The sequence below is a fragment of the Glycine max genome, chromosome 18 (assembly GCF_000004515.6).
Source record: "Glycine max cultivar Williams 82 chromosome 18, Glycine_max_v4.0, whole genome shotgun sequence".
NCBI lineage: Eukaryota > Viridiplantae > Streptophyta > Magnoliopsida > Fabales > Fabaceae > Glycine > Glycine max.
Window position 1 is genome coordinate 50,888,039 of NC_038254.2, and position 27,653 is coordinate 50,915,691.

A 27,653-nucleotide genomic window follows, 5' to 3' on the forward strand; every position below is an offset into this window, starting at 1 on the left:
TACCATAATAAGAGTTAGATTTGTCAATAATACTAATTAAAAATTAATACAATGTTAATTTTAGTTTTAATTTTTTATACCATCATCATTTTTTGAATTTGGTCATCCTATTTTTATTTATTTTTTAAATTTCATTGTCTCACTATTTTAATTGTACAAATTTAGTCATCAATCTATTAATTTATCATTTAATATTTAACAAAAATGCTAATATCACATCCTATTGCACATCTATGTTAGCATATTAGTTACACTATCACGTCAAAATCTCCATTAATTATTAGATGTCTAGTTAACATATGGACCAAAGTTGCACAACTAAAATAGTTAAAGGACCAAAAAATCACAATAAAAAAATGAAATTAAAATAACAAATAAAAAGTAATTATAGTAAAAGGACCAAAATTACAATTAAGCATTGAATATATTCATAGTAGGTACTACATCACAATAATGTATTCTTATTTTGAAATCCAAATTTCTTTGCTTAGCAAGTGATTCAAGAGTCATTCACAAATATCTAATGTAAAACATATTGAAATTTGAAATAAAGCATACTTCATTTTTTTATAGGTATTTTATATTTGTACTTTCTTTTTTGATAAACAACATGAATTTTATTACTTAAATAAGAGAACTTAACCTTAGCATAATACATGCCATAGGTCAACATAAAAAGATCTGAAACTTAAAGCCACACAAGTAGTAAGGGAACATAGTAGAAAAAGATTTACACAATTTGAGAAAACTCAAAACACATTTATATACTTCATAATTTGACCTCTACATCATAATTAAGTGTCCAATAATATTTTATAATATATTAAAACATGATTAAATAATGATATTAAAAAATAAACTATCGAGGATAAAATTTACTTATAGACATTTCATTTATAGATGATGGTATGGAATTATTGGTAGATTGCCTCGAACTTGATTCATGTGCAACAGTTGGATCCATTCTATGGTATAAGAAAAATGTTGGCTCTTGTGGAGATGGCAACTCTATTGAGTGACTACTGAGATATGAGACAATTGTCAACATTGTAGGTCTAGCATCCGGATTTTCTTGAACACATAATAAACCAATTCGAATGCATTTGATGACTTCAATGTTAGAATAATTATCTCTTAATTTGGGGTCCAATGTGTTCAATGGTGTTTCATCCTTCCAATGTCTCCAAACCTGTAACAATTTGTAAATTTGGCCAAATCATTATATTTTCCTACTTTTATATTGATTTTATTGTACATTAAGCATAAGTAATAAAAAATTCCAAGATTATTGCACTCACAAAATTTAGAAGACCATCAGCAACACGATGTGGTTCGTAGGAGCCTATATTCTTTTTTCCACTAATAATCTCGAGAATCATAACTCCAAAGCTATAAACATCTGATTTGTCTGAAAATTGTCCAAACATAGCATACTCTGGAGACATATAGCCACTGCAAAATTATGGGAAAACCGAAAAAGTGACAAATAAGCTTAAATATATCTTACAAGGGATGAAAATCATAGGAATGAGTATTGAAAACTTACTATGTTCCAATAATTCTATTTGTACTTCCTTCCTGTTGATCTATTTCAACAATTCTAGCAAGACCAAAATCTGAAATTTTTGGATTCATATTTTCGTCCAACAATACATTGCTAGGTTTAAGATCACGATGTATAACTTTAAGTCTAGAATGTTCATGTAAATATAAAATTCCTCGAGCAATTCCTCCTATGATTTTGTGACGATCAGACCAACTCAAAACCTTTTCTAGTTTAGTATCTGTAACAAATATTCATTATGTGAGAAAATTAAGCGATGCATGTTTTGTAATCAATCACTTGAATTGGTTTAAGATATAATATCATTAAAACATAATGCATGAATACTAGACTTTAAAATACTACTTAAAGAGAAGTCAACGGAATCAAACCAAATAAGAAGTAATCAAGACTTTTGTTTGGAACATATTCATAAATAAGTATCTTCTCTTGCTCATCAAGACAAAATCCTATGAAGGCTACTAGATTTCTATGTTGAAGCTTGGCTATCAATAGAACTTCATTTTTGAACTCCTCAACACCTTGCTTAGAATTTCTTGAGAGTCTCTTTACAGCTATAGGTCTTCCATCAATAAGAATTCCCTAAAAATTTAGACAATAATTTGTGTTAAAAATAGGAGCATATAAGAAAGAAGATTTAACATGTTTTCTTCTACCTTATAAACTTCTCCAAATCCACCTCTACCAATCTTGTTCTCGTGTGAAAAGTTGTTTGTTGCAGCTTCGATTGTTGCAAAATTGAATTGTAATGACTCAATAGTTGAACTTTCCTGTCCAACTAAATAAAATATTTCAATCATTACAATAAGTTTGTAAACTTTTTTAAGATTTATAATTTAAAAGTTAGTATTAAAATTTCGTTCTTTTTCTAATATACTTACAATTTTCTCTGAGAATAATCTTATTATTCTTTCTCGCCTTTCTTGTTATCAGATAGAAACAAAGGGTAGAAAGTATTCCCAATACAATGAAGGTGGGGATAAGGATAATGATAATAGTTCGTGAGTTATTTCCTGCATTAAAAAAAACACATGTCATTAGGTCATGGTGAACTCATAACAAGAAAAGAAGCATTTTTTATTAAAACAAAAATATTATCGGTGAAAAAATGACTTTGATTTGAAGCACAATGTGTGCCCAAAATTAAACCTTGAAATTTTGATACAAATCAATAATTCTATAGCACAAATGCTACATGACCTAAGTACACTAAAACTTAAAAGCCAACAATAAAATGTTATCACATATGATAACAATATACCCTTATAAAAACGTTATCACATATAGAGTAGTCCTCAAAGAAGGCCAAACATCAATATTTTAGGGATTTGTTTTTTGCACCACCTATTTTTTAAATACACCATTTCTTTTTATTTTCTTAAATATATTTTTGGTCTCCATTTTTTTAATTTTTCATTTGGTCTCTAGTATTTTTTTTCTTGACTTTTTTTCTCAAAAAAACAAAATAATGGTCAAAATGTTTACCATTTGAAGGTGACATGTTAGGTTAACAAAGCCAATATAATGACATGGATAAAATGCAAAATATTTTTTTTCAAGGACAAAAAAGTCAACAAAAAATTTATCATTGACAAAAAAAATCCAAAAAAAGTTTAGGAATAAAAATATATTTAAATCTTATATTTTTAATTCCAAAAATACCTATTAGAAAAGTCCATTTAGCATACTATCCATCCCTCTCAGGAGACTATCTCATTCCTATAAGCAAAGTTGTATCCCCTCCATTAACCACACACACTACTACCACCATTAAATCTATTAAAATCCAATTAAATTAATTAATTTTCATTTATGCAATTTTAGTTTATGAAAAATCAAATATCTCTTAGACAGTTCCCTTAGGACGTTGGGTGTGAATACTATTAATACAATCTACATATTAGAGTCCAAAGAAAATAATAATACTTTCGTATCAAAATAAAATAAAAAAAGTTATTTGAATTGAAAAGCCACAAGTTTATCACTGGTTTAACTATTGACCAGTTTTCTACACGTCTAATTTTTGTAGACAACTTGAAACAAACTTGCTATGCATATTAAATGTACTATTTTTCATATATAAAAAATATCCATGAATATCTAATTATCTTAAGTACAATACATGGATCCTTGCAAGACTAAATAAAAAGTATGTTTCATTTCAGTTAATTTATAATTCTTTTGATTAATTTATAATTTTATTTTAACAGAAATAAAAGTATCTGATAGAAAAATTATTTCACCATGTTAGACAAAACTAACTAAATTTATAATTCTTTTGATTAATTTATAATTTTATTTTAAAAAAAATAAAAGCATCTAATAAAAAATTCTTTGATTTTGTTACAAAACCAACTGAAAAGATAATTAAAAGCTAAAAGATTAAGTGATAGCTAAAAGCTAAAACTTGATAGTTAAAAAATTAACTTATCGAATCATAAGACTATATTTGATAATATATATATATATATATATATATATATATATATATATATATATATATATATATATATATATATATATATATATATATGTAAGCTAAAAAATCAGTAAAAAGACACAAATGGGCATATTTGGTGAAGTATAATATTCAAATAATAAATATTATCAATAATACAATGCTTAAAATAAATAGTGTAATATAAAAAAAGTGTATGAGGAATGAGTGAAAAAAATAAAAATAAAAAAAAAACAAAATTGTATTTTATTTAAAAAAAGGTAATTAACAAATTTAATAAATATATGAAGAATAAAAATGAAATAAAATATAAGAAGATAGAACCTGGAAACTAACCTTTTTCAACAATGCTACTTCAAGACTATGTTTGATCTCTAAAATTAATTGAAAAGAAAGTTGAAAAACTAGTTGGTATTTAACATAGGAAGCAAGTACCTAGAAACAATAAAGCTAGTTTATTAGATTATAATTATTCGATAAAATTATCTTTTAAATTAATTGAATAATGTAAATGACAAAAAATAATACACATATTTATATGATAATTTTATATAAATTTTAATTTTATTTTATATACAAAAATATATTTTGATGTATTATAATTTAATTATTTTAATTAATTTTAAAATATTGGAATTTTTATTTATAGATAAATTATTTTTCTTATACTTTTAGTTTCAATCATAACATTTTTTATATTATTATATATTTTACCATTAATCTTATGTTTTATATTAAAATACATTTAATCAAGTTGAAAATAATATAAAGTAAAAAAACACTACAAGATAACTTTATTATCTTAATTAGCTTAATAGTTAAAATAATTCATATAATATAAATTTAATTTTTATCATCATCAATTAATGAAGTATAATGTTAATATAATAAATTAAATATTATAAAAAATACAATGGTTAAAATAAAATAGTGCAATCTAAAAAATGTATAAGAGAAATGAGTGAAAATAATAAACTAAATTTTATATAAAATATTAAAAATTTAAATTAAAATAAATCTAATATTTATCATCATTAATTTCATAAAGTATAATGTTAAAATAATAAACTAAATATTATAAAAAGTACAATGATTAAAATAAAATAGTGCAATATAAAAAAATGGTATAAGAGGAATGAGTGAAAATAATAAACTAAATAATAAATTCATGTTTTATTTAAAAATATAATAAAATTTTAATAAATATTTTAAGGATAGAAAAATAAATAAAATATAAAAAATTAAAATTTAGAAATTAGTGTTTAAAAAATGTTAAAAACTATTAAAAATATTTGCTTATAAGTTTTTCAACTAATAAAAAAATTAAAAACTAATTGAAATGAGTTAATAACTAAAGTAGTGTTTTAAAAATTACTAACAACTACTGGAAATATTTGTTTATTGAATAGTGTTTTAAAAATTACTAACAACTACTCAAAATAACATACCGAATATAGTCCAACTCAGCCTACCATGTTTACTTGATCATATGTAACATGGGAGAAATCTTTATATGGTGTAGGACAATCATGTCACTTATAGTCATGTTTTCCAATAATCACCTAACATGTGAACAATTATCATTGATATGATATCATAAAAGTTAATAAATTTATTATTTATAATAAGTTGTGATTGAGTGTGTAATATTATAGTAAATATGTAACCTATTTTCTCTTTAAACATATGCATATTTAAGTTGGCATGCAAAATATATATACAGATTTTAAATGGATGCATATACTTAAAAATATGAAAACCTGAAGGTGAAGTATTAGTTGGTGTCGTAGGCGAGAGGTTGTAAAACTGGAACAATTCAAAGCGGAGAATACAGCTAGGATACAACATTCGTCCACCTACGCTTCCCAAACGAGCCCATGGAATTACTCCAATCATATCATTTAGGCACGCGCTGCAATCTTCGTTAGATATATCCAAGGTGCATTGAGCAAGAATATACAGCCATTGACGATCATTCAATTTCAATGGTACGGTTTGATATTTGTTACTAGTGTCCCCTGTTTCGCTAGCAACAACAGATAATCTAGTGGATATGAATGTCAAGGCTTCAGAGAATGGCACCGAATTGGTGTTGCTGGCATTCCATTTCTGATAGCTAGGACTTGTTTCCATGGTGAAGGACCGATTCGAATAGCGAAGCCAGCAGTGATTGTACCAAATTGTAACGTCCGTAGCCCAACCACACTCGGAGAGGATTTTCTCCGTCGCGTTTTGGACGCATTGTCCACAAAGGTAACGAGAAAGGTCGCCGCGACACCGGAAAAGGCCTCGCAGTGTTCCGGCTTTTACCGAGTATCTGTCGCCACTGGTGGCGTTGGAAGACAAGTCAGAGAAGAGGGTCTTGCGGTCTGATTGGAAAGCAGTATCATTCACGTTTTGGTTTGTTGAGCAGTTGTGGTAAATATAGCCAGGATCTTCTGAATATTCTGAGTCTCTTTCTGGATATTTCGTTTCAGGAACCAGTGCTTCTGATGCCTCATACGTGAGGTTGCGGTAGAAAGGGTACAGTTGATACCTAATGTTACAACTCGGAAAGAAAACTCTTCCTCCTTGCTTTCCATCGCAGCATATTTGGATTTTGGACTCTGCTGAATCAAGACAGTCTCTGCAGTGTTGGGGTGAAAGATCTTGTGTGCACTGAGCCAGACAGTAAAGGGTCTGAAATTCTGATAAGTTTGCTTGCTTTGTGGAGTACCTGTTACCAGAATTTGCTGCTTCTTCTGCAGTTTTCCTAAAGGTGCTGGCCAACAAATTATTGAAGTTTTCTGGGTTGGAGGAGATATTTGCCAGGTTCCACATATAGTAAGAGGGTCTTGTGTCCACGGTGGAGAAGAAAGTGACGTTGGAATACCGAACCATGCACTCGTCGTACCAAATCACACCCTTTATGGACAGGGAACACTCTGGGTCTGAAGATAATCTCTCGGTTGCGTTTACCACGCAGCGTGCGCAGAGCTGAGAGGGTACATCACCCCTGCACATGAACAGACCGTACACGGTGTCGGAGGAGTTTGTGCTGCCGAGGACTGTGTTGTTGTAGAATAAGGTTGCGTTGGCGTTGGAAGATAAGGAAGACAGGAGGGTGTTGAGGTTCTTTTCATAAGCGCTGTTGGCAGTGGTTCTGTTTGCGCTGCAAATTTGGCCAATAATAAGAGGGTCGGCGTCCTGTGCTTTAGTAGTAGTTGCAAAATTGAAGAAGAAGCAAACAAAGATACAAAGAAAGATAAGCTTGAAGGATTTCCAAGGCATGGTTATTCTGTTAATGCTCCACATTAACATTATCATATCATGATGGTTATGCATGTCCGGAATTTCCTTTTGTGTTATAATGGAAAACAAAATATAGGGTGGAGTTTATTTAACATGGCAGTGAGGAATAGGGCAAAGCAAGTCAAGGCAGGGTACTCGTGTCTCGCTCATTAATATGGTCTTGCCCCATATTCATTCTACTGAAAATTCTTATAATTTTCATTAGATTATTAATTATATTACGTACGTGTGGAAGTAATCTCAAAGGAAAGTTAGAAGAATCTACCCAACAAAAAAAAAAAGTTAGAAAATGTCAAAACAAGTGGCTCCAATTTGGTCGCAATTTGAATGTTACGGGAAATTGCCGACATTTGCAGTTGTAATTCGGACCCAAAACCCTTTGGCATTTTTTTTTATGGGTAATTTATATTTGTACTTTCTTTTTTCTGAGCAAAATGAAATTTATTGCTTAAACAAGATAACATAACCTTAGGATAAGAGAGGTCGTAGATCAACGTATATATAAAGTTCTAATATATGAATTGAAGCCATATTACTAAAGGCACAATGTTATCCCCTGAATGCCTGAATTGACCATACTTCACAATTTGACCACTATGATGACATAATTAAGTGCTAAATAAGATTTTATAACACATTATAAACATTATAATGACTAGATAATGATATACAGAGTTAAATTTATCGAGGATAGAATTTACTTATAGATATTTCATTGATAGAGGATGGTAGGGAATTATTGGCCAATTGCCTGGAACTTGCATGTGCAGCAATTGGATCTATTCTATGGTACAAGAAAAATTTTGGTTCTCGAGGGGAAGGCAATTCAACTGAGTGACTACTAAGATATGAAGCAATTGTCATCATTGTAGGTCTATCCTCCGAGTAATCCTGAATACATAATAAACCAATTTGAATGCATCTGATGACTTCAATGTTAGAATAATTTTCTTTTAATTTGGGGTCCAATATGTTCAATGGTGTTTCATCCATCCAATGTCTCCAAACCTGTAACAATTTGTCAGCTTGGCCAAATCATTATACTTTCTTACTTTGGATTGATTTCATTGGACGTTAAGCATGAGTAATAATAAAATGAAAATACCGCAAGATTATTGCACTCACAAAATTTCGAAGACCATCATTTACTTGGTGTGATTCATATGAATCTATGTTTTTTCTCCCACTAATAATCTCAAGAACCATAACTCCAAAACTGTAAACATCTGATTTCTCAGAAAAATGTCCAAACATACAATACTCTGGAGACATATAGCCACTGCAAAATCAGGGGAAATAATAAATAAGCTTAAACATATGATGTTAAGGAAGAGAAGTGTAGGAATAAGTACTTAAAACTTACTATGTTCCAATTATTCTTTTTGTACTACCTTTCTCTTTATCTATTTCAACAATTCTAGCAAGGCCAAAATCTGAAATTTTTGGATTCATATTTTCATCTAACAATACATTACTGGGTTTAAGATCACGATGTATAACTTTAAGTCGAGAATGTTCGTGTAAATATTGAATTCCTTGAGCAATTCCTCTTATGATTTTGTAACGCTTAGACCAGCTCAAAACATTTTCCAGTTTAGTATCTACAAAAAATATTCATTACATGAGAAAATAAATCAATGCATATGTTTTGTAATCAATCACTTAATTGGTTTAAGATATAATATATTAAATATCTTAAATGCATAATGCATGAATGTTAAACTTCAAAAAACTAATAAAGAGAGGTAAGTAAACATCAAACCAAATAAGAAGAAGTCTAGACTCTTGTTTGGCACGTATTCATAGATTAGTATTTTCTCTTGTTGGTCAAGAGAAAATCCTATGAATGTCACTAGATTTCTATGTTGCAGCTTGGCTATTAATAGAACTTCATTTTTGAACTCTTCTACACCTTGCTTAGAATTTCTTGAGAGCCTCTTTATAGCTATAGGTCTTCCGTCAATAAGAATGCCCTAAAAATGTTGATGATTATTATTATGACACAAAATAGGAACATATAAGAAATTAAGCTTAACATCTTTTCTTATACCTTATAAACTTCTCCAAATCCACCTTTACCAATCTTGTTCTCGTGTGAAAAGTTGTTTGTTGCTGTTTCAATTATTGCTAAGTTGAATTGCAATGACTCTATGGTGGAAGTTTCATGCCCAACTAAACAAAAATACTTCAATTGTTAAATTAAGTTTGTAAACTTTTTTATGTTTTCTAATACAAAAGTTAGTATTAAATTTGCCTCTTTGTTTTTACCATACTTACAATTTTTCCTAAGAATAGTTTTGTTATTCTTTTTTGCTTTTCTGCGTATGAAATAATAGTAAAAGGTGAAAAGTATCCCTGGTAGAGTAATGCTGGAGGTAAGGATCAAAATAATATTCCGTGGTTGACCTTTCCCTACATTAAAAAATTAAAAAAAAAAGTGTCATTAGGTCATGAATTGATAACTAGAAGAGAAATGACTCATTTTTCTTTAATTTCAAAATATTATTGGTGAAAAATGATCACGATTTAAAGCATAAGGCGTGCAAAAAAATAATGACAGAAAATTTTATACAAATGAATGATCTTGTAGCACAAAAGCTACACAATCCAAATACACCAAAATCTAGAAGTAGCAAAAGCCACCATTAAAAATGTTGACACATTTGATTCCAAAGTACCTAATAAAATATGGTAACACTTAGAATAGCATAGTAGTTGTGTACGAAGGCCAAATTAAAGTAGCCTAAATTCAGTTACATTTTAAAATTTTAACATACTTATCAAATTATTAAATATAGGAATAAAATATCTTAATTAATTATTTGTATACTTTTATATTTGTTCTTCAATTTAAAATGTTCCATATGTTTTATTTATTTTTATATAATAAAATAAATATCCTCTATCTAAAATTTGAATAACTATATTAAATGAGAGTATTTTAAAGTTTTTTTTTTTAAAAAATAGAGTATTAGTCAATGAAAGTGTTTTTATGAGTTTCTCTCAACAATATCAGTTTTAGATTTTTTCGTAACATCTTGTCTCTTTCAATCTATTATTTTTATGTTTATTTCTAAATTTAAGTTTAAATAATTTTTAAAAGAAAGTATCAATGGTTAAAAATAACCATGTATATCACAATATAAATATTTGATCATAAATCTAAATTTTTATGTTCAAAAGTATTTATCTATTGCAAATTAAATTAAATGAATTATAATATAATTTTATATTTAATTTTTTTTAATAAACTTGATTATATAAAGTAAATATTTATTTGTACCTAGTTGGAAGAGATAGGCTCTCGCATCTGACAGGTAGGAGGTTCAAACCCCTACCTGTTTTCTTGTCATAAGGTAAATATGTGTGGAAGCTGGCTTGGACTGGAACATCATCCATCTTCTCTTCTAATTTTTTTTTCCAACAAAAAATAAAAATACTAAAATGCTAGTTTCTTTTTAATAATGGAAATATTTTCTATTGTATTTTATTTTTCCATAAAACATATAATCTATGTCATGTTCAATAATAATAATAATAATAGTAATATATTTCCTATTCATTTTTATTTCTAATTTTAATCTGTACTCAATCTTTTTCCAGTTGTGCAAAATAAAAAATTAAATAAAGCACTCGAATCATCCTCGTAAATTTTTGGAAAAATCTTAATGGTTGTATATAGGAAAATGTTGAACATACACCCCATTTTTTAGGGTGTATATATAGGTAAAAAAATGTAATAAATGATATGATAAAAAAAATAAAGAAAAATAAAATAAATACTATTTGATCATAACAGGAAAAACCTGATGATGATGATGATGGAGGAGGAGGAAGAGGAGTACTGGTTGGACTTGGAGTCTGATCCGTGATGAGGCCGTAGAAAGGGTACAGTTCATACCAAACGTTGCAACTGGGAAACCCTACTCTTCCTCCTTGTTTTGCATAACAACATATTGGAAGCTCACGTATTGCTTGCGCAAGACAGGTTGTGCAGTTTTGGGGTGGCAAGTCTTCTGTGCACTGAGCCAGACAGTAAAGGGTCTGAGACTGAGACAAGTTTGCTTCCTTTGTTGAGAACCTTTTAGCAGAATTGGCTGCGGCTTCTGCAGTTTGGTTAATGGTGTTGGACAAGAAGTTCATGAAACTGTTTGTTGAGTTGTCGGTGATGTCGTTCGGGTTATACAAAGAATATTCGGGAGATGTGGACACGGTGGAGAAGAAGCCGACGTTGGAATACCGAACTATGCATTCAGCGTACCACATCACAGCCTGTTTCGAAAGAGAACAGCTTTGATCTGAAGATAGTTTCTGGGTTGCGTTCGCCACGCATTCTTTGCAGAGGCGAAGGGGTATATCACCCCTGCACATGAATAGACCGTACACTGTGTCAGAGGTAGTGTTTGTGCTGCCGAGGACTGTGTTGTTGTAGAATAAGGTTGTAGTGGCGTTGGAAGATAAGGAAGAGAGAAGGGTCTTAAGGTTCTTTTCGTAGGCGCTGTTGGCAGTGGTTTTGTTTGCACTGCAACTTTGGGAAACAAAATAAACCTGGTCCACGTTCTGTGCTTTAGTAGTGGTTGCAAAGTTGAACAAGGTAACAAGGACGCAAAGGAAGACGAGCATGAAGGAATTGGAAGCCATGGTTGTATGAATGTTCTACAACACTACCATACTATTGGAGGATTATATAGATGGATTTTTGCTATTCAAACTTTGCGTATTGTAATGGAAAATATAGGTACCGTGAAATTGAAACTTATAATAATTTTTTCCCCATCAACAACATAATTTAACATGGTAGTGAGGGATATAGGGGCAACGTGCAAACATTAGCGAGTCAAACACTCATGTCTCGCTTTCGTTACCTTCATACATTGATTCCACCCAAAATACTTGTAATTTTTTTAGATTATTATATTGTGTGTTGAACATGTTTTGAAGAAAGTGGCAAAAATAGAAATGAGGGAGAAGATCGAGATGGTAGCTTGAAATCCTCTGTTGATAAAAAAAATTAACAAATTAATTAATAACCAACATTTTCAATCAAATAAAAAAGTGTCTTGAAGAAAGTTAGAAAACGTCAAAACTAGGGCAGCTCATAGTTTGGATCAGGAGAGAATTAAACCGAAATATTTAAAGGTTCAGCGAGTCTTGTATTAAAAACCCAACCGAACTATTATAGGTTTAGTGAACCAGTTCTATATTAAAAAAATTGAACCAGAATTATGCCAGTGAGACATAAAAATACTCAGGCACAGCAGAAGCAAACAAAGAAAAAGATGAACTTCTGTACTCTATTTCATTCCCAGACGGTGCAGAGGGTGGCTTTTTAGTGGAATATATATTACAAACATAAAAATAGTATTAAAAGACTACTTAATGAATAAGGAAAACCATAAGCGGTTGTAAACAAGAGGAGTTATAAATTCAATACCACTCATCGTAGTATTATACGCACCAAGGGGAGACACCTACCTTGACAACTTTCTCTCATCTTAGCAAAAAGGTTAAGGTTCAGTGATTCACTGAATTAAGTAGATTTTTACATTGCTGTATAGAGGTAGTGAACTGCTTTTAAAAAAACAGTTTAGTGTAGTTTTGTTAGTTGGATTATTAATAGTTTGGTGCAGTTCAGTTAAGGTTTATTCACGTTTCTTCAATAAAGTGTAGAATATTTTTCTGCTGAAAATGTTCATTTGATGTTAAATAACTATACTCGGTCACTTATTGAAGAAAAAGATGGAAATTAAATAGTCTACACTTTATATACTACTAAACTAACTAACATATAACTAATTAACTAACAAACTAATAGATTTCTAGCTAACTCACTCAACTTATATGTCCTATTTTTTGGGCAATCTAATGTTAGGAATGTTCTCACTTGGAAAGGGTTACTAAGAAGCTTTGAATTGGTGGCAGGACTTAAGGTGAATTTCCACAAAAGCAAACTGGCGGGTCTGGAGTTATGGAGGACGAGCTATAGAGTTATGCCTCTATTTTGAATTATCAGGTGATGAATATTCCCTTTGTGTACCTAGGAATGCCTATGGGGGGCTAACTTTAAAAGGGTAACAACATGGAAGCCAGTTGTGGACAAGATCTCAAAGAAACTAGCTAGCCTCATGGGAACATAAATTTCTATCTTATGGCGGGAGGATATATATTTATTAAAATCTGTGTTATCATCTTTCCCGTTGTTCTTCTTCTCTCTTCACAGAGCGCCCAAAGGGGTTACGAAAGAGATCATCAATTTACAAAGGAGGTTCTTATTGGGGGAAAAGAAAATGTGTTGGGAAAGCTGGCAAAAGATTTGCTTGCCAAAGGAGTGTGGGTGGATCTTGAAATATTTAATGAAGCCCTAGTGGTCAAATGGATGCATGTGGTGCTTTGTTCATGAGTAGGAATCACTATGGGTAAAGGTATTATCCGGTTTCCTCATCCTGGTGGAAGGAAGTACATGAGGCAGGCACACATGTGCTGGCAGCGATGTGGTCAATATGGACTTAGGCTTCGTGAGTGCATGTGTGTAAGCTAAGTATGTTTAAATCCAAACCAATCCATAATAAAAACCAAAAATCACTAAAAAAAAATAAAAATCAAACTAGATCAATTTTTTTTATAGATTTGTGGATGATTTTTTCTTAAATAAATCTGTTTGATTTGATTTATGATATGTATTTTTAAAATTAAATCAAACCACAATACTTATATTATTTTAATATTATATGTTTTATATTTATATACATCACTTGATTTCATAATATTTTATAATATTATATATATATATATATATATAATTTATATAATATATATTACTTTTTTTCAAATCACTTTTTAAGATACATTTAATTTAAATATGAAAATTTAAATTAATATTTTTTATTATAGAAGATTTAAGATATTAATAAATTTGATAAATTGTTATTAATATTTTTTTAATATAATTTAATTTAAAAGATAAAAAAAATATATATATATAAACTTTAATAAAATAATATTTTAAAAAAATCGCAAAAATCAAATCATAAAATATTAATTTGATTTAGTTTAAATTTTATTCACATGGTGACTTTTGATGAAACTTAAAACCAATACCAATACCCCTACGGTCTCCCGTATTCTATCAGTGAGTAAACCTTAACCCGCACCTTGGAATCAATTTTTATGTTATCATTCTAACTCTTCTCCGTTATTCCCGATTACTATTCACCAACTCGTTAATGTTTATTCGCAGTAACGCGCGTTTGGAATCCTCGCTTCATTCACAAATCAAGGACAAAGATTTCAGTTCGGGGTGCTGCATTCGCCGGTTCAGAATTACACTACAAAGTTTAAAAAAAAAAATGAATTTGTTGTTTGTAGTATATTGGGTTCTGTTTACGCCAGAAAATTCAACAAATTGAAATTTTCATTTCAGGTTTAAAATGGGTGATTAAAGATCGAGCCTTCACTTCTGGGATCGAGCAAATTAAAGAGGCTTCTTGTACCTGCTTCTGATTCCAATTTAAATGGTGGCTTGAACGTTCATCCAAACTCAGAAAATTAGAGATTGAATTAGAAAGATTAAAGATAAAGTGATCCTTAGGTTTGAATTATATATAAAAAAACAAATTTAATTGACTAATCTGACTATATAATTCACATCATGTTTCATGATGATTCAACTACACATAATATATAATGATGTAATTTATTTTAAAATCATAAAAAAATAATGATTAGCCGAAAAATTATTTTGTTAAATTATTAATGTTCAATAAAATTAGTTGTTAAAATAGTTAAAAAATATAAAATAACAGAAAAATAATAAAATTATGATTTATGTTAAAATAAGTAATTAGGAGATTGAATAAATATACTGAGCATAAAAATAAAATAAAATATAAAAAGTGAGAAGTTGACCTTTTAAAAATACTTAATAAAAACTACTAAAAAGTTATTAAAATAACTTTATTAATCAGTTGTTTAATTTGCATTTCTCATTGTATAACACATGGTACAAACCTTCTCTTCGTTCTACTTTTATTTACTTTCCATTTTTTCTCATATATATATACCCTTTGTTAGGATAATATGAGAAAAAACATACAAAATAAATGACTTTGATGTTAGGTAAGTAGGTGAATAAGTTTAGAATGAAATAAAAAAAATAAAACAAAAAATTTGATATTTATAAAGTAGGATAAGAATTTCAGATTCTTATTTGTAAGAGCTATATATTATAATATAACAATCATTAAAGATAATTCCTTATAATAACTAATAGATAAATAATGATTTTTAGATAATTATGTACTTGCCACTTGGTAAGGGAGTTGTCATATTATCATTAATATTCAAATATTAAAGTATACGAAGATAATCTATTGGTCCACTAATTTGGCTATTAAAGATGTGGTGTTCATGATCATGTGTCAAAATTGACAAAAAACTAATGAGCATATTGAAACACCACTTGTCACGTTTATTTCATAAATCCCGAATCATTTTATATATATATATATATATATATATATATATATATATATATATATATATATATTTTATTTTGTCCCTCTTACCACTCAAATCCACCCAAAAAAGGGTTGGATGTGATGTATTATCAAAATTGAATATGTGAAAGCTATTTTTCTCCTCTTTTACACAAGATGTGTGTGTCGGTATTTTTTAAGCTAAAAATATACATCACTTTGTTAAACATACGCATGTCAAATCAATAAAATAAGATGGCTTATTGAAAGAAAGAAAAAATCAATTTTTAAAAACACTGTTTTCTAATCGAAGAAGTCAACCAAATTAATGTTTAAATTACATTCTTTATTTGTATTATAAAATACAATCATATACTCAATACGGTGATTAAAAGACTTTTAACAAACTAAATAAAGAAGGGAGCATAAACACATGGTTTTATTTTTATACAGTATATATTAACTAGGTTAAATTAAAATATAAGTAACATAATAACATACAAATCAAAAGTTTTTGGTACAACTAATTTAGCATTTACATTTCTTAATAAAAGACTAAAGTTTGATTCTCAACTTAAAAATAGAGTCGTGACGGTATGTATTATTTTATCATCAAATGAGACAATTCAGTAGAGAAAAATAAGTTAAATGTGAAATAAAAATCTTAAATAACTTTTCATTATATAACAACAATAATAAGGGAAGTGCACTTTTTTTTTATATTAAAAATCATTATAAAAGCGCCTAATTTCCATTTGATCCACATGATCACTCGAGCTCCTTGCATATTCTACCAAAAAGAATCATTTAAAGATATATCTAACTATAACTTAGATTACAGCACATTTGTACTTTTCATAAGCTTAGCCATATATCTATTGGATTCAAATAATTTCTTAACTTTCTATCTATTTTTTTATTATTATCCTGCTTTTAATAACTATATCTTAAAAGTTTAATTTTAAGCTTTTATGATTTTTAAATTATTAGGAATTAATTAGTCCCTCTTATTATATGTAAAATTTTAGTCTTGATCCCCACATAAAGAAATAATTCTTAGTATGAAATTGTAGAGATTTAATATATTTGAACTTCTAAAATATAACAATTAAAATCAAAACTGTGTTTGATAAAAAAAAAAATGATCAAAACTGTGAAACTAACCATTTCTTCTTCAGATTTTGCAATGCAATGAATCAGTGACGCATTTTTTTATCCTAGTTCAAATCATTTAGGTTGAATTACAGGATTTGAACTCCAATAATCTAAATGCACGATTCAGCATTATGTTGGGAACATTGAAGACCAGTCAACTACTATATTGTCATCATTGAAAGAAACAAATATAAGCGTTATATATAGTGGTGAAGGTACAATAAACAAAATAACCTAATAAATTGATCTTCCTTCTCCTGGTTAAAAAAATATTTAAATAAGAGTATAATACTGCATGGAAATTGGTTTCAAACTTACGATAACTATTTCTACAATAAATGCAAAATGTCGGTGTAATAATTATAATCATATGTTGAATATTAATATATGGAAGCCCACGTTTGTTTTTTTTATAAGTGAAGGGTATTTATTTATTTTATGTAAGGAAGGGTAAAGTCCTTATATTAAAATAGAGGGGTCAAGATACCCCAACAACATCCCACCACAGATTAAAAGGATTTACAAGCAGGAAGGGATCACTGGAACAAATGTAAACCTATGGGTAAAAAAATGGGAAAGACTAGCTATACTATCTGCAGTAAGTGAAGGATGTGGCTTGTGTTGGTTACTTAATTGATATTTTTCTCTAATTGGTGCTCAATACTGTACCACCCTGCAAGGCTCTCAATCTCTCATAGTCTGCGTTGAGTCTCTCTCGACTTCTATAAGATAAGATATTAGTATATAACCAGCAACAATTACTTACTTAAAGAAATGCTGCAATTTATTCAAATTATAAAAGTAAAATGGCTCAGACCAAGCTAGACTTTAATGGATAAGTTCCATGTTCTTTTAGTAACGAGTATGGCGCCCGTGGTCGTGTATGAGCACGGGTTGCTATATATACTTTCTTTTATGTTATTTAAATATTATTTTTATATGAATATTTCTCTATTGATTTAGCCTTTTTTTTATGAAGTGAAATTAGTTATTATGTGAAATATTTATATTATTTTTTCAAATGCTCAATTAATTAGACAATTCAGTCTAAAACACAATATAATATTTTATTTTATTTTATTTTGTAAGTAAGATAATGCTTTATTCATTGTAAGTTGTAACGGTTTTTAATTATAATTATTTCATTTAATGATTATCATTTTACAATTAACAAATTAGAGATTAATCTAATAAGTTATAAATGACATGTATGCTGGAGCAAAAAAAAAAAAACTCACAGTAACTTGCAACTAAATAAATATGTTAACGTCCCTCGTGTCATGGTTTCAGCACAACTTGTGCTAAAACTCCGGCTGCTTTATTGATATATTTCTTTTGGCCTTTAAAAAAAAAAACTCACAAATTGGTCCTAATCAGATTTGTAATGAAATATATTAAGTATAAATTAAATTTGTGTTATTATACAATTTGTATAATTGTAACTAAGTAAACTGTAAGGTAAGCGTTAGGGTTTTATTTCAAAAAATTATTATATAATTTTTCCCCCATCAACAACATATTTTACATGGCAGTGGGGAATAACGGATAGGTGCAGCGTGCAAGCATTAGCGAGTCAAACACTCATGTCTTCCGAGATTGATTCCCCATAATAATCTTTTATATATATATATATATATATATATAGATATAGATATAGATAGATAGATTATAATATTACGTGTTGAAAATGTCTAGAAGAATTCTAGAAAATGTCACAATTAGGGATGCTGATTGTTTGGTTCAGGAGACAATTGAATGGAACTGAACCATTTTTTTATAGTCAACAAATGTCTTTCACTAAATTCAATTTTGCTTGAATAGGATATATAGGACACCTGTAAGCAACAGAAGTCTCTCTTATAGTGTTTACTGTAACTGTATTTCAGGATTCAAACTTAAGAATTCTCGTTAAGCTCAAAAAACCACAAGTTGAAACAACTTTCTAGATGTGGTTTGTGATTTTTATAAATGGTTTCTGAGTTTGTTTTCTTTCGCATGTTCTTTCTTACTTAGAAAAAACCTTCTTAGATGATGAGATAGTTGTTGAGTAATCTGTTTAGAAAGCAATCTAATTATGTTCTTTAGAAAGAATCTTCTTCGATGTAAGCTAGCTGGTTCTTGCATTATGAGAAGTAATAGGACTATGGATGACAATGGGGCAAGGAAAACACGATTAATAACCCTCATCACGTAGCAGTTGCCTTGTTGGATGAAATTCCTTCCCATGTTTACCACATACTTGTACGTACACTTATTGTTAAGTGAGTATCCATGAATTTTATGAATATCCATATATATATGTATCCCCAGGAATGGGTACCTTGCTTTACTTTCCCTTGCCCAGTTAACAAAGCCAGTGGAGAAAAAAAAAATGCATTTACTTTATTTGCATGTATATAGAGGCCCGATCCTAAACTATGTTACGAAGTGCACTTAGTACTGGACCCGTAAATTTGAGGGGCAAAAATTTTTATTTTGCTGTAATATTAAAAAAATCATTTTAATATGACTTACCCATTCTTACACTAATCAATCAGTAAAAAAAAGTTTACGCACCACTCTCATCACTTTCCACTTCTCGATATAGCGCACCTAACAACAGTTCTCAAATTACAAACTCAAATTTAAAGGTTATAAGCAATTGAACATTGAATTCCCACCAAATTATTCAATAGTCTATACCAATTTCTAACTTTGTGAAAACGGTAATATTTTTTTCTAATGAAAGGTATGGAAAGCAAAGAATTATAGAAGGGAGAATCACGAAAAAAAAGGAAGAGTAATACACTGATTATTGATATCATACTAAGTCTGAGTAGTGAGTATCATTGTCAATGACATTTGAATTATGCTCTGGATTGTGATTTCCTTTTTGAACTTAAGTCAACAAGTCAAGAAGGGAAGGACCAAATCACGGAGAGGATCAAGAACGATGTTGATGCCAGTGCCGCATGTCAAGATTATAGATTATTGAGTGGATTATTGAGTGGATTATTGAACTCTCAAGGCTTCAAATTCGAAGGTTATTTTCTAGTCATTCACTTTATAATATTATTCCAATGTGTGTGTATGTATATATATATAATTTGACTTGGATAATTGGTGTTGGATTGATCAAATGATGCATCGGTGTTGTTGTACTTGCTGCTTGTCGTAATTTGATACTATTGTTGCGGTTTAATATTTAAAGTGAAATAAAGCTTGTTTCACCTTAATTAAGAATTTAAGATATCCAAATATTTCAATCACAAAAAAGATGGACTAATTTAGCAATTTTATCTATTGTGAAAGATATGTTAGGACACTACAAGAAAAATGGCATACACCTACGGAGGTTTTTGCCTACACATATGAATTATTGTAGGTAAAAGTAAAAAAATACTTATACCTACACTTGTTTCTCATAGGTAAAATTTAAAAATTTGTACCTACTATTATTTGGTGTAGGTAAAACTCAAAATAATTTCTAGTTACAAATATAAAGTGTAGGTAAAATCTCATAAAATTTAAAAAAAATTAAAACTTACAAATACAAAGTGTAGGTAAAATCTCATAAAATAAATACATATTAAAATAAATATTTTTGTTTAAATATAAATGTTTTCTAACATGCACCAAATATTTGATTAAACGATTGAAATAGTGCAGCGATATTTTTTTTTTTAAGAAACAACAAGAAATATAAATTACAATTTGGCATGAAATCGCACGGTAATAGTAGTAGTATCCACGTCACCATAGGGTATAAGAAGGGTATAAGGAGAAGCGAAGAGTAGTGACTAGTGAGTGCTATAGAATTAGGGTGAGAAGAACATAACAAAATCTCCAAGAACCCTAATTGATTGATTGATTCATTTTCATTCCAATGGCGTCCCGAAGAGGTGGAGTCTCACTCCCAGACAGACCTAGCAACAACTCAAGCTCCGTCCTCGCGAAGATCTCGCGCTCCTCCATCGTCACCCGCGGCAAGGAAGTCGCCGATGACGCTGCATTCGTCGCCAAGAAGCTCCTCCGTAGCACTGGCAAGGCCGCGTGTATTCCTTTTGCCTCTTTGTTTCCTTGTTATTTAGGATGAGATTTTCCTACCATATGAGAATGTGCTCAACTATGACAGTTTTGCTGTTGGAATACCTGAAGCGGAAATTTCGAACTTGATAAAGACCCTTCGGGTATTTATTTTCCCCCTTTTCTTCTATAGTTTGTTTTGGGTTATTGCATAATTTATCATACAATTTAATTCAAGATACTTTACATAAAGTTGTCATCCTAGGCAACATTGGTTGAGTGGTTGCTAATCCACTTTTTCTTGCAGGGATTCAATGACACAAAAATTGAATTCAAGCTGGCAAATGTTCAGAAAATATGGCAAAGATTCTTGTATCGTGATTCTGTTTTGCTTGAAGCTGAAAGGCAGAAAACTGCTATTGGACATGTTGATGATTGGGCAGTTGAATTCTTAAAGCTGACAGAGGATGATGCCTTTGCCACTTTAATACAGGTACTTTTATTCTTTTTGGCAAACTATTTTTGAATGGATTTTAAACTTTGGCGAGTTAGCAACTAGGTGTTATGATACTTGAACCCTGACAACTTATATATATATATATATATATATATATATATATATATATATATACACACACACACTGTGACACACATACTAGATGCAAAGAAAAAAAATTCGCATTGATTGCAAAGAATGTTGATTAAGTATTCCACTCCACAGGCGCCCCCTGCCCCTCCTCAAATTTATTATTATATTGAAACAACTAATCTGAAGTCAGTTAACAGAACCTTTTTAATTATGCTACTTGAAGCTTCGAATATGTGAGGAAGGAAACTTTTCACTCACTTACTTGGTTTTATTTCATTCAAATAACATATATATATATATATATATATATATATATACAAACAGGAGAGAGACAGCTTGACAAGCTTTGACAAGACAGTACACACTGTTGTCTTCTACAACAAGAAAATAGGGAAATCTACTCTAAAGATACATCTAATAATACCCATAATTATAACACTCCCCCTCAAGCTGGAGCATATAAATTATATGCACCAAGCTTGGAACATATAAACTGAATTTTAGGCCCCCTTAAGGATTTAGTCAAAATATCTGCTGGCTGATCATTGGAATTAATGAATTCAGTGACAATCTCTTTAGACAGTAGCTTCTCCCGAATAAAGTGACAGTCAATCTCTATGTGCTTGGTTCTCTCATGGAAGACTGGATTTGAAGCAATATGAAGAGCAGCCTGATTATCACAATACAACTTCATTTGCATCACTTTGCAGAATTTCAACTCTTCAAGAATTTGTTTGACCCACATAAGTTCACATGTAGCTACATCCATAGATCTATATTCAACCTCTGCACTAGATCTAGCAACAACAGTTTGCTTCTTACTTTTCCAAGAAATAACATTCCCTCCAATAGAGACACAATATCCGGATGTGGATCTCTTATCCATAGGACAACCACCCAATCTGCATCACAGTATCCAGATACTTGTGTATTACCTTTGTCTTCATAAAGTAATCCTTGACCTGAAGCTCTTTTAATGTATCTAAGAATACGCATAACAGCATTCCAATGATCAACACGAGGATTTTGCATAAATTGGCTCACCACTCCAACAGCAACGGAAATATCAGGTCTTGTAATGGTGAGATAGATGAGTTTTCCCACAACTCTTCTATATCTCTCGGGATCAGAATACATTTCACTCTGATCTGCAAGAAGCTTCAAATTCGGATCCATAGGACTATCAACAGGTCTAAAATTCTACATGCCTGTTTCCTCCAAAATGTCAAGGGCGTACTTCCTTTGAGAGATCACAATACCATCTCCTGACTGAGCCACCTCAATACCAAGGAAGTACTTCAAATATCCTAGGTCTTTGGTCTGGAAATGACTAAATAAGTGCTCCTTTAGCTGAATAATCTTAAAAGCATCATTCCCTGTAATCACTATATCATCAACATATACTATCAAGTAAACACATTTTCCAGGGGATGAATGACAATAAAAAGCAGAATGATCAGCCTCACTACATTTCAATCCAAAAAGTTAAACAATATGACTGAATTTACCAAACCAAGCCCGAGGGGATTGCTTCAACCCATAGAGAGATCGACGCAACTTACAAACAAGACCATACTCCCCCTGAGCAACAAACCCAGGAGGTTGCTCCATATAAATTTCTTCCTCAAGATCACCATGAAGGAATTCATTTTTAATATCAAGCTGATGGAGAGGCCAATGACGCATGGCAGCCATAGCAAGAAAGAGACGGACAGTAGTGATCTTAGCTACCGGAGAGAAGGTGTCACAATAATCAAGGCCATATATCTGAGTATAGCCTTTAGCTACTAATCGAGCCTTAAGTCGATCAATTTCACCATTAGGCCCAACTTTAACTGCATAGACCCATCTACAACCCACAGCCTTCTTACCAGGAGGAAGAGAAACAAGTTCCCAAGTACCACTACGTTCAAGAGCCTGCATTTCATCAGTCATAGCTTGTCTCCATCCAGGATGACTAAGTGCCTCATGAATATTAGAAGGGATAGAATGTGAAGATAGAGATAAAACAAACGAAGAATATAAAGGAGACAAACGATGATAACTCAAAAAGTTATAGATAGGATGAGGATTACGAGAGGATCTAGTACCTTTTCGGATGGCAATGTGCCAATCTGAATCAGAGGGATGAGAAGTAGCAAGATCCACGGCTTGAGGATTGATTGAAGAAGGAGGAGAATCATGAGGAGAAGCTTCAGGTACTGAAGGACCAACTGGCTATATCCTGCATTGGTTTGTGAGAAGAGGTGGAGAAGCAACTTCAGTTGGATGAGGTGGAGAAGAAGGAACCTCACTGACATCTGGATTTGAGGTATCTAGAGGACATGGAGAGGGAATTGGAAGAACATTCTGGATGGAAGAAGAATGGTCAGTAGAGGATGAGTAGAATGGTGTGTCTTCAAAGAAGGTTACATCTGCAGACATGTAGTATCGCCTGGTGGATGGTGAGAAGCATTTGTAACCCTTTTGAAGACGAGAATAACCTAAAAAGACACACTTGATTGCACGTGCAGAAAGTTTGTCTAAACCAGGGGAGAGATCATGAACAAAAAAAGTACAGCCAAACACTTTAGGTGGAACATGGAATAGGTGATCATGAGGAAAAATGATTGAGTGAGGAATTTGATTCTCAAGAGAGGAGGAAGGCATTCTGTTAATTAGGAAACAAGCAGTAAGCACCGCATCCCCCCAATGGTGTGTGGGAACATGAGAGGCTAACATTAGTGATCGTGCGGTGTCAAGGAGATGACGATTTTTCCTTCCGGCGATACCATTTTGTTGTGGTGTATAGGGACATGTAGATTGATGTAGAATGCCTTTTGAAGATAACAAAGAGGAGAAATCATGAGAGAAATACTTTTTGGCATTATCACTTCTAAAAACTTGAATTGTTGTTTTAAATTGGTTTTCAATCTCATTGAGAAAGGACATGAAAATAGGCAAAAGTTCAGATCTGTCTTTCATTAAATAGATCCAAGTACATCTAGAAAATTCATCAATAAAAGTTACAAAATATCGAAAACCAAAAGAGGAAACACGACTTGGTCCCCAAATATCAGAATGAATGATAGAAAAGGCTAAATTACATCTTTGAACAGTTTGTGGAAATGATGACCTAACATGATTTCCTAGTTGACAAGGTTTACATTCTAAGACTCGAAGATTCTTCAGACTAGGGACCATCATTTTCAGTTTTGGTAGACTTGGGTGACCTAGACGATCATGCAAAAGTTTGGGATTTGAAGTTGCTGAACAAGAAACAGAAAAGTTGGGCTTCAAGTAGTAAAGTCCTCGTGATTCACGTCCTTCTCCAATCAGTCGACCCGTGCCATGTTCCTGGATAACAAAAGAATTAGCGGTAAAGGTTACTGAACAATTTAATGAACGGGTTAACTGACTCAATGAAATTAAATTGTAGGGACATTGAGGAATAAACAAAACAGAATCCAACTTCAATGAGGAAGATAAAGACACTTGACCACTCCCTTGAGCTGCAACTTTGGAACCATTAGCCACAGTAACAAGATGAGGAATTTTTGGAAAAGAAATGGATGTAAAAAAAGACTTGTTACCAGAAATATGATCAGAGGCACCTGAATCAAGTATCCAAGGACTGAGACCATCAATAGATTGAGAAATACATGTTGTTGAATAACATGGTACAGGGGAAGATGAAGTCTGGCTGCTGGATTTCTCAGATTTCAGCTTCAAATATTCTTGATGTTCTTTATCAAAGAACTTAGACTCTGATTTTTCGGTCTGAGTTACCTGAGCTACTTTTGTCAGGGAAGCCATGCAAGGAGTAGCAAGTCTCTTGAGTGTGGTCCATCCTCTTGCAATATGTGCATTGAGGACGTCCACCTCTCCCACTGCGGCCTCGTCTACTGTTACGTCCTCCCTTTCTCCCACGAGGTGCAACCATGGCTGACGCCTCCACTACATCAGCCGGATTTTCTTCTTTCAATGCATGGGGAACACGAAGCAGCCTAGTGATGAGAGAATCCATCGATGGAACCTGATCTCCAGCTAAGACTTGATCACGAACGTGATCAAAGTCTGAATGTAAACTCCTCAAGATGAGAACCATATAGAACTTATCTAGCTTTCTATTCATTTCCTCCAACAATTCAGCCACAAGGAACCTCTTCAATTCTTCCACTGCTGCCTGAGCTTTACCTATGTGTGCAATCATATCGTGGATGGTTTGTTTGAGGGCTGTGACCTTCATGGTTGCATCAAACAAACTCTGAATATCATTGGCAAAGATTTCTCGGGCCTTTTTCCAAAAAGAGCAGCATGTTTTTAACGATCTGAGAATCTCCAAAACATCTGCCTCAACTGACTGCCATAAGACAGCACAGAGCTGATAATCTAACTTTTCCCACTCAAGTCTTTTATCATCCGGAACTGCCTCAGCATCTTTTTCAAGATGGTCATGATGCCCTTGCCCAAGGAACCACAGTTCTACTGAAGCAGACTAGGATAAGTAATTTTTCCAATTGAGCTTTGCTGTTGTGATTATGGGGTTTCCAGAAAAAGAAAGCACTGAGCCAGACGAGGTCATTTTCGCTTCACGGATCAAAGAAACACTAAAGAAGAGAAGAGGAAGACACAAGATCAACCAACGAGGTGCTGAAACTGAAATCTGATGACTGATATGGACTCAGGAGAGTCCGACGAACCGGCCGGCACAGGACGCGCGTGATTCCTGCCACGGGAAGGCGGCGCGTGGTGGTCACGCGTCGGTGTTTGGCATGAACGTGAACGGCGCGTGGAGAAGTTTCCGGTCAAGCGACCAGTTGGGTTAGGTTGTGCTCTTCGAGGCGCACCAAACCCTGTAATTTCCGACCGAAATGGTGGCCGGAGTGAAGACGGCTGGCGGCGGACGGCGGCGCAGACAACGGCGGACGGCGGCGGATACGACCCGCTCTGGTACCAACTTGAAGCTTTGAATATGTGAGGAAGGAAACTTTTCACTCACTTGCTTGGTTTTATTTCATTCAAATAACATATATATATATATATATACAAACAGGAGAGAGACAGCTTGACAAGCTTTGACAAGATAGTACACACTGTTGTCTTCTACAACAAGATAAAATAAGAAAATCTACTCTAAAGATACATCTAATAATACCCATAATTATAACAATGCTTTTCAATAGCTTCACTCAAGATTAAGTTTTTAATCTAATGCTAGTTCTCACCAACTTCATTAGACACACAATGTCTTGGCTTGAAAGGTGTTAGGGGGGAGGGGGGATTAGAAATCCTTTTTGATTTCATGAAAATGATTAATGTCCAATTTCCAATACCATTATGATTTATGATACTGTAGGACAAGATAGATAATTTCTTAATGATATAATCATACTCTTTTTTATCATTTAGTATTTTCCAACACAAATATTGTTTATAAATGATTAAGACCATTGTAGTTATTTTTATAATTACTTTTATAATTGTTACACTTGGTTTAGTTTAAGACTGATAGGTAATTGTAAATGTATATAGAAAATCTATTCCACATTATAAGGGAAGATAAAAACACATGTCTTGTAAACTAATTGAGAAATGATAATGCTAGACGTTCAGCTGATACCCCATCCAGAATTTATTTATTTTTGTTTAACCATATAATTGATCGAAGAGTTCATTAGTATAATTATTATAATTAAATTAAGAATTAACTAAACTAGTTTAGATTGTAATATAATTAATAATAAAAAATCTAATTAAGTTGAATCCAATTTTTCAAAATAAATTAAAACTATACTATATCGTATATATATAATATTGATCCATTAGTACTTCTAGGTTTATGAATAGATTGTACCTCTCTTAAAAAAATCATAAATTGAGTGTCTCCATATAACTATTATACAGGACAATATGTACAGACATTTTGGCACCAAAACAAAAGCATGGAAAACAAGTTAATTAAGAATCAGATATTACCATTACAAAATCTCAACACGTGATATGATCTACTTTTTCATTGCTTACCTTGTTTATCGAAACCAGGTTAGTAAATCTATCAGGTATTTGTCTTGTATTTTATTTAATTAGTTGTTTACCTGTTTTAGAAAACGTTTGATCTGGATGGTGCTTGTGTTT

General features: G+C 31.4%; 2 protein-coding genes across 3 annotated transcripts; both read right to left on the minus strand.

Moving 5' to 3' along the window:
* Positions 1–716: 716 nt before the first annotated feature.
* CRK57 (cysteine-rich receptor-like protein kinase) lies at positions 717–7,436 on the minus strand. 2 transcript variants are annotated; one of them, XM_006602676.3, is made up of 7 exons: positions 5,783–7,436; positions 2,446–2,577; positions 2,221–2,342; positions 1,936–2,146; positions 1,547–1,784; positions 1,299–1,452; positions 717–1,189 (listed from the first exon to the last, which is right to left on the minus strand). In XM_006602676.3, the coding sequence occupies exons 1-7, from the start codon at positions 7,344–7,346 to the stop codon at positions 860–862; spliced, it is 2,751 nt and encodes a 916-aa protein (XP_006602739.1). In that variant the 5' UTR covers positions 7,347–7,436; the 3' UTR covers positions 717–859. The 2 variants fall into 2 exon arrangements, with proteins under 2 accessions (XP_006602739.1, XP_040867676.1); XM_041011742.1 differs by having other exon boundaries at positions 2,086–2,146; positions 5,783–7,420.
* Positions 7,437–7,781: 345 nt separating this feature from the next.
* Positions 7,782–12,145, minus strand: CRK58 (cysteine-rich receptor-like protein kinase). Its single transcript, XM_041011744.1, has 7 exons — positions 11,120–12,145; positions 9,591–9,725; positions 9,364–9,485; positions 9,076–9,286; positions 8,677–8,914; positions 8,439–8,592; positions 7,782–8,321 (listed from the first exon to the last, which is right to left on the minus strand). Exons 1-7 carry the CDS (start codon positions 11,952–11,954, stop codon positions 7,995–7,997), a joined length of 2,022 nt encoding a protein of 673 aa, XP_040867678.1. The 5' UTR covers positions 11,955–12,145; the 3' UTR covers positions 7,782–7,994.
* Positions 12,146–27,653: the final 15,508 nt, after the last annotated feature.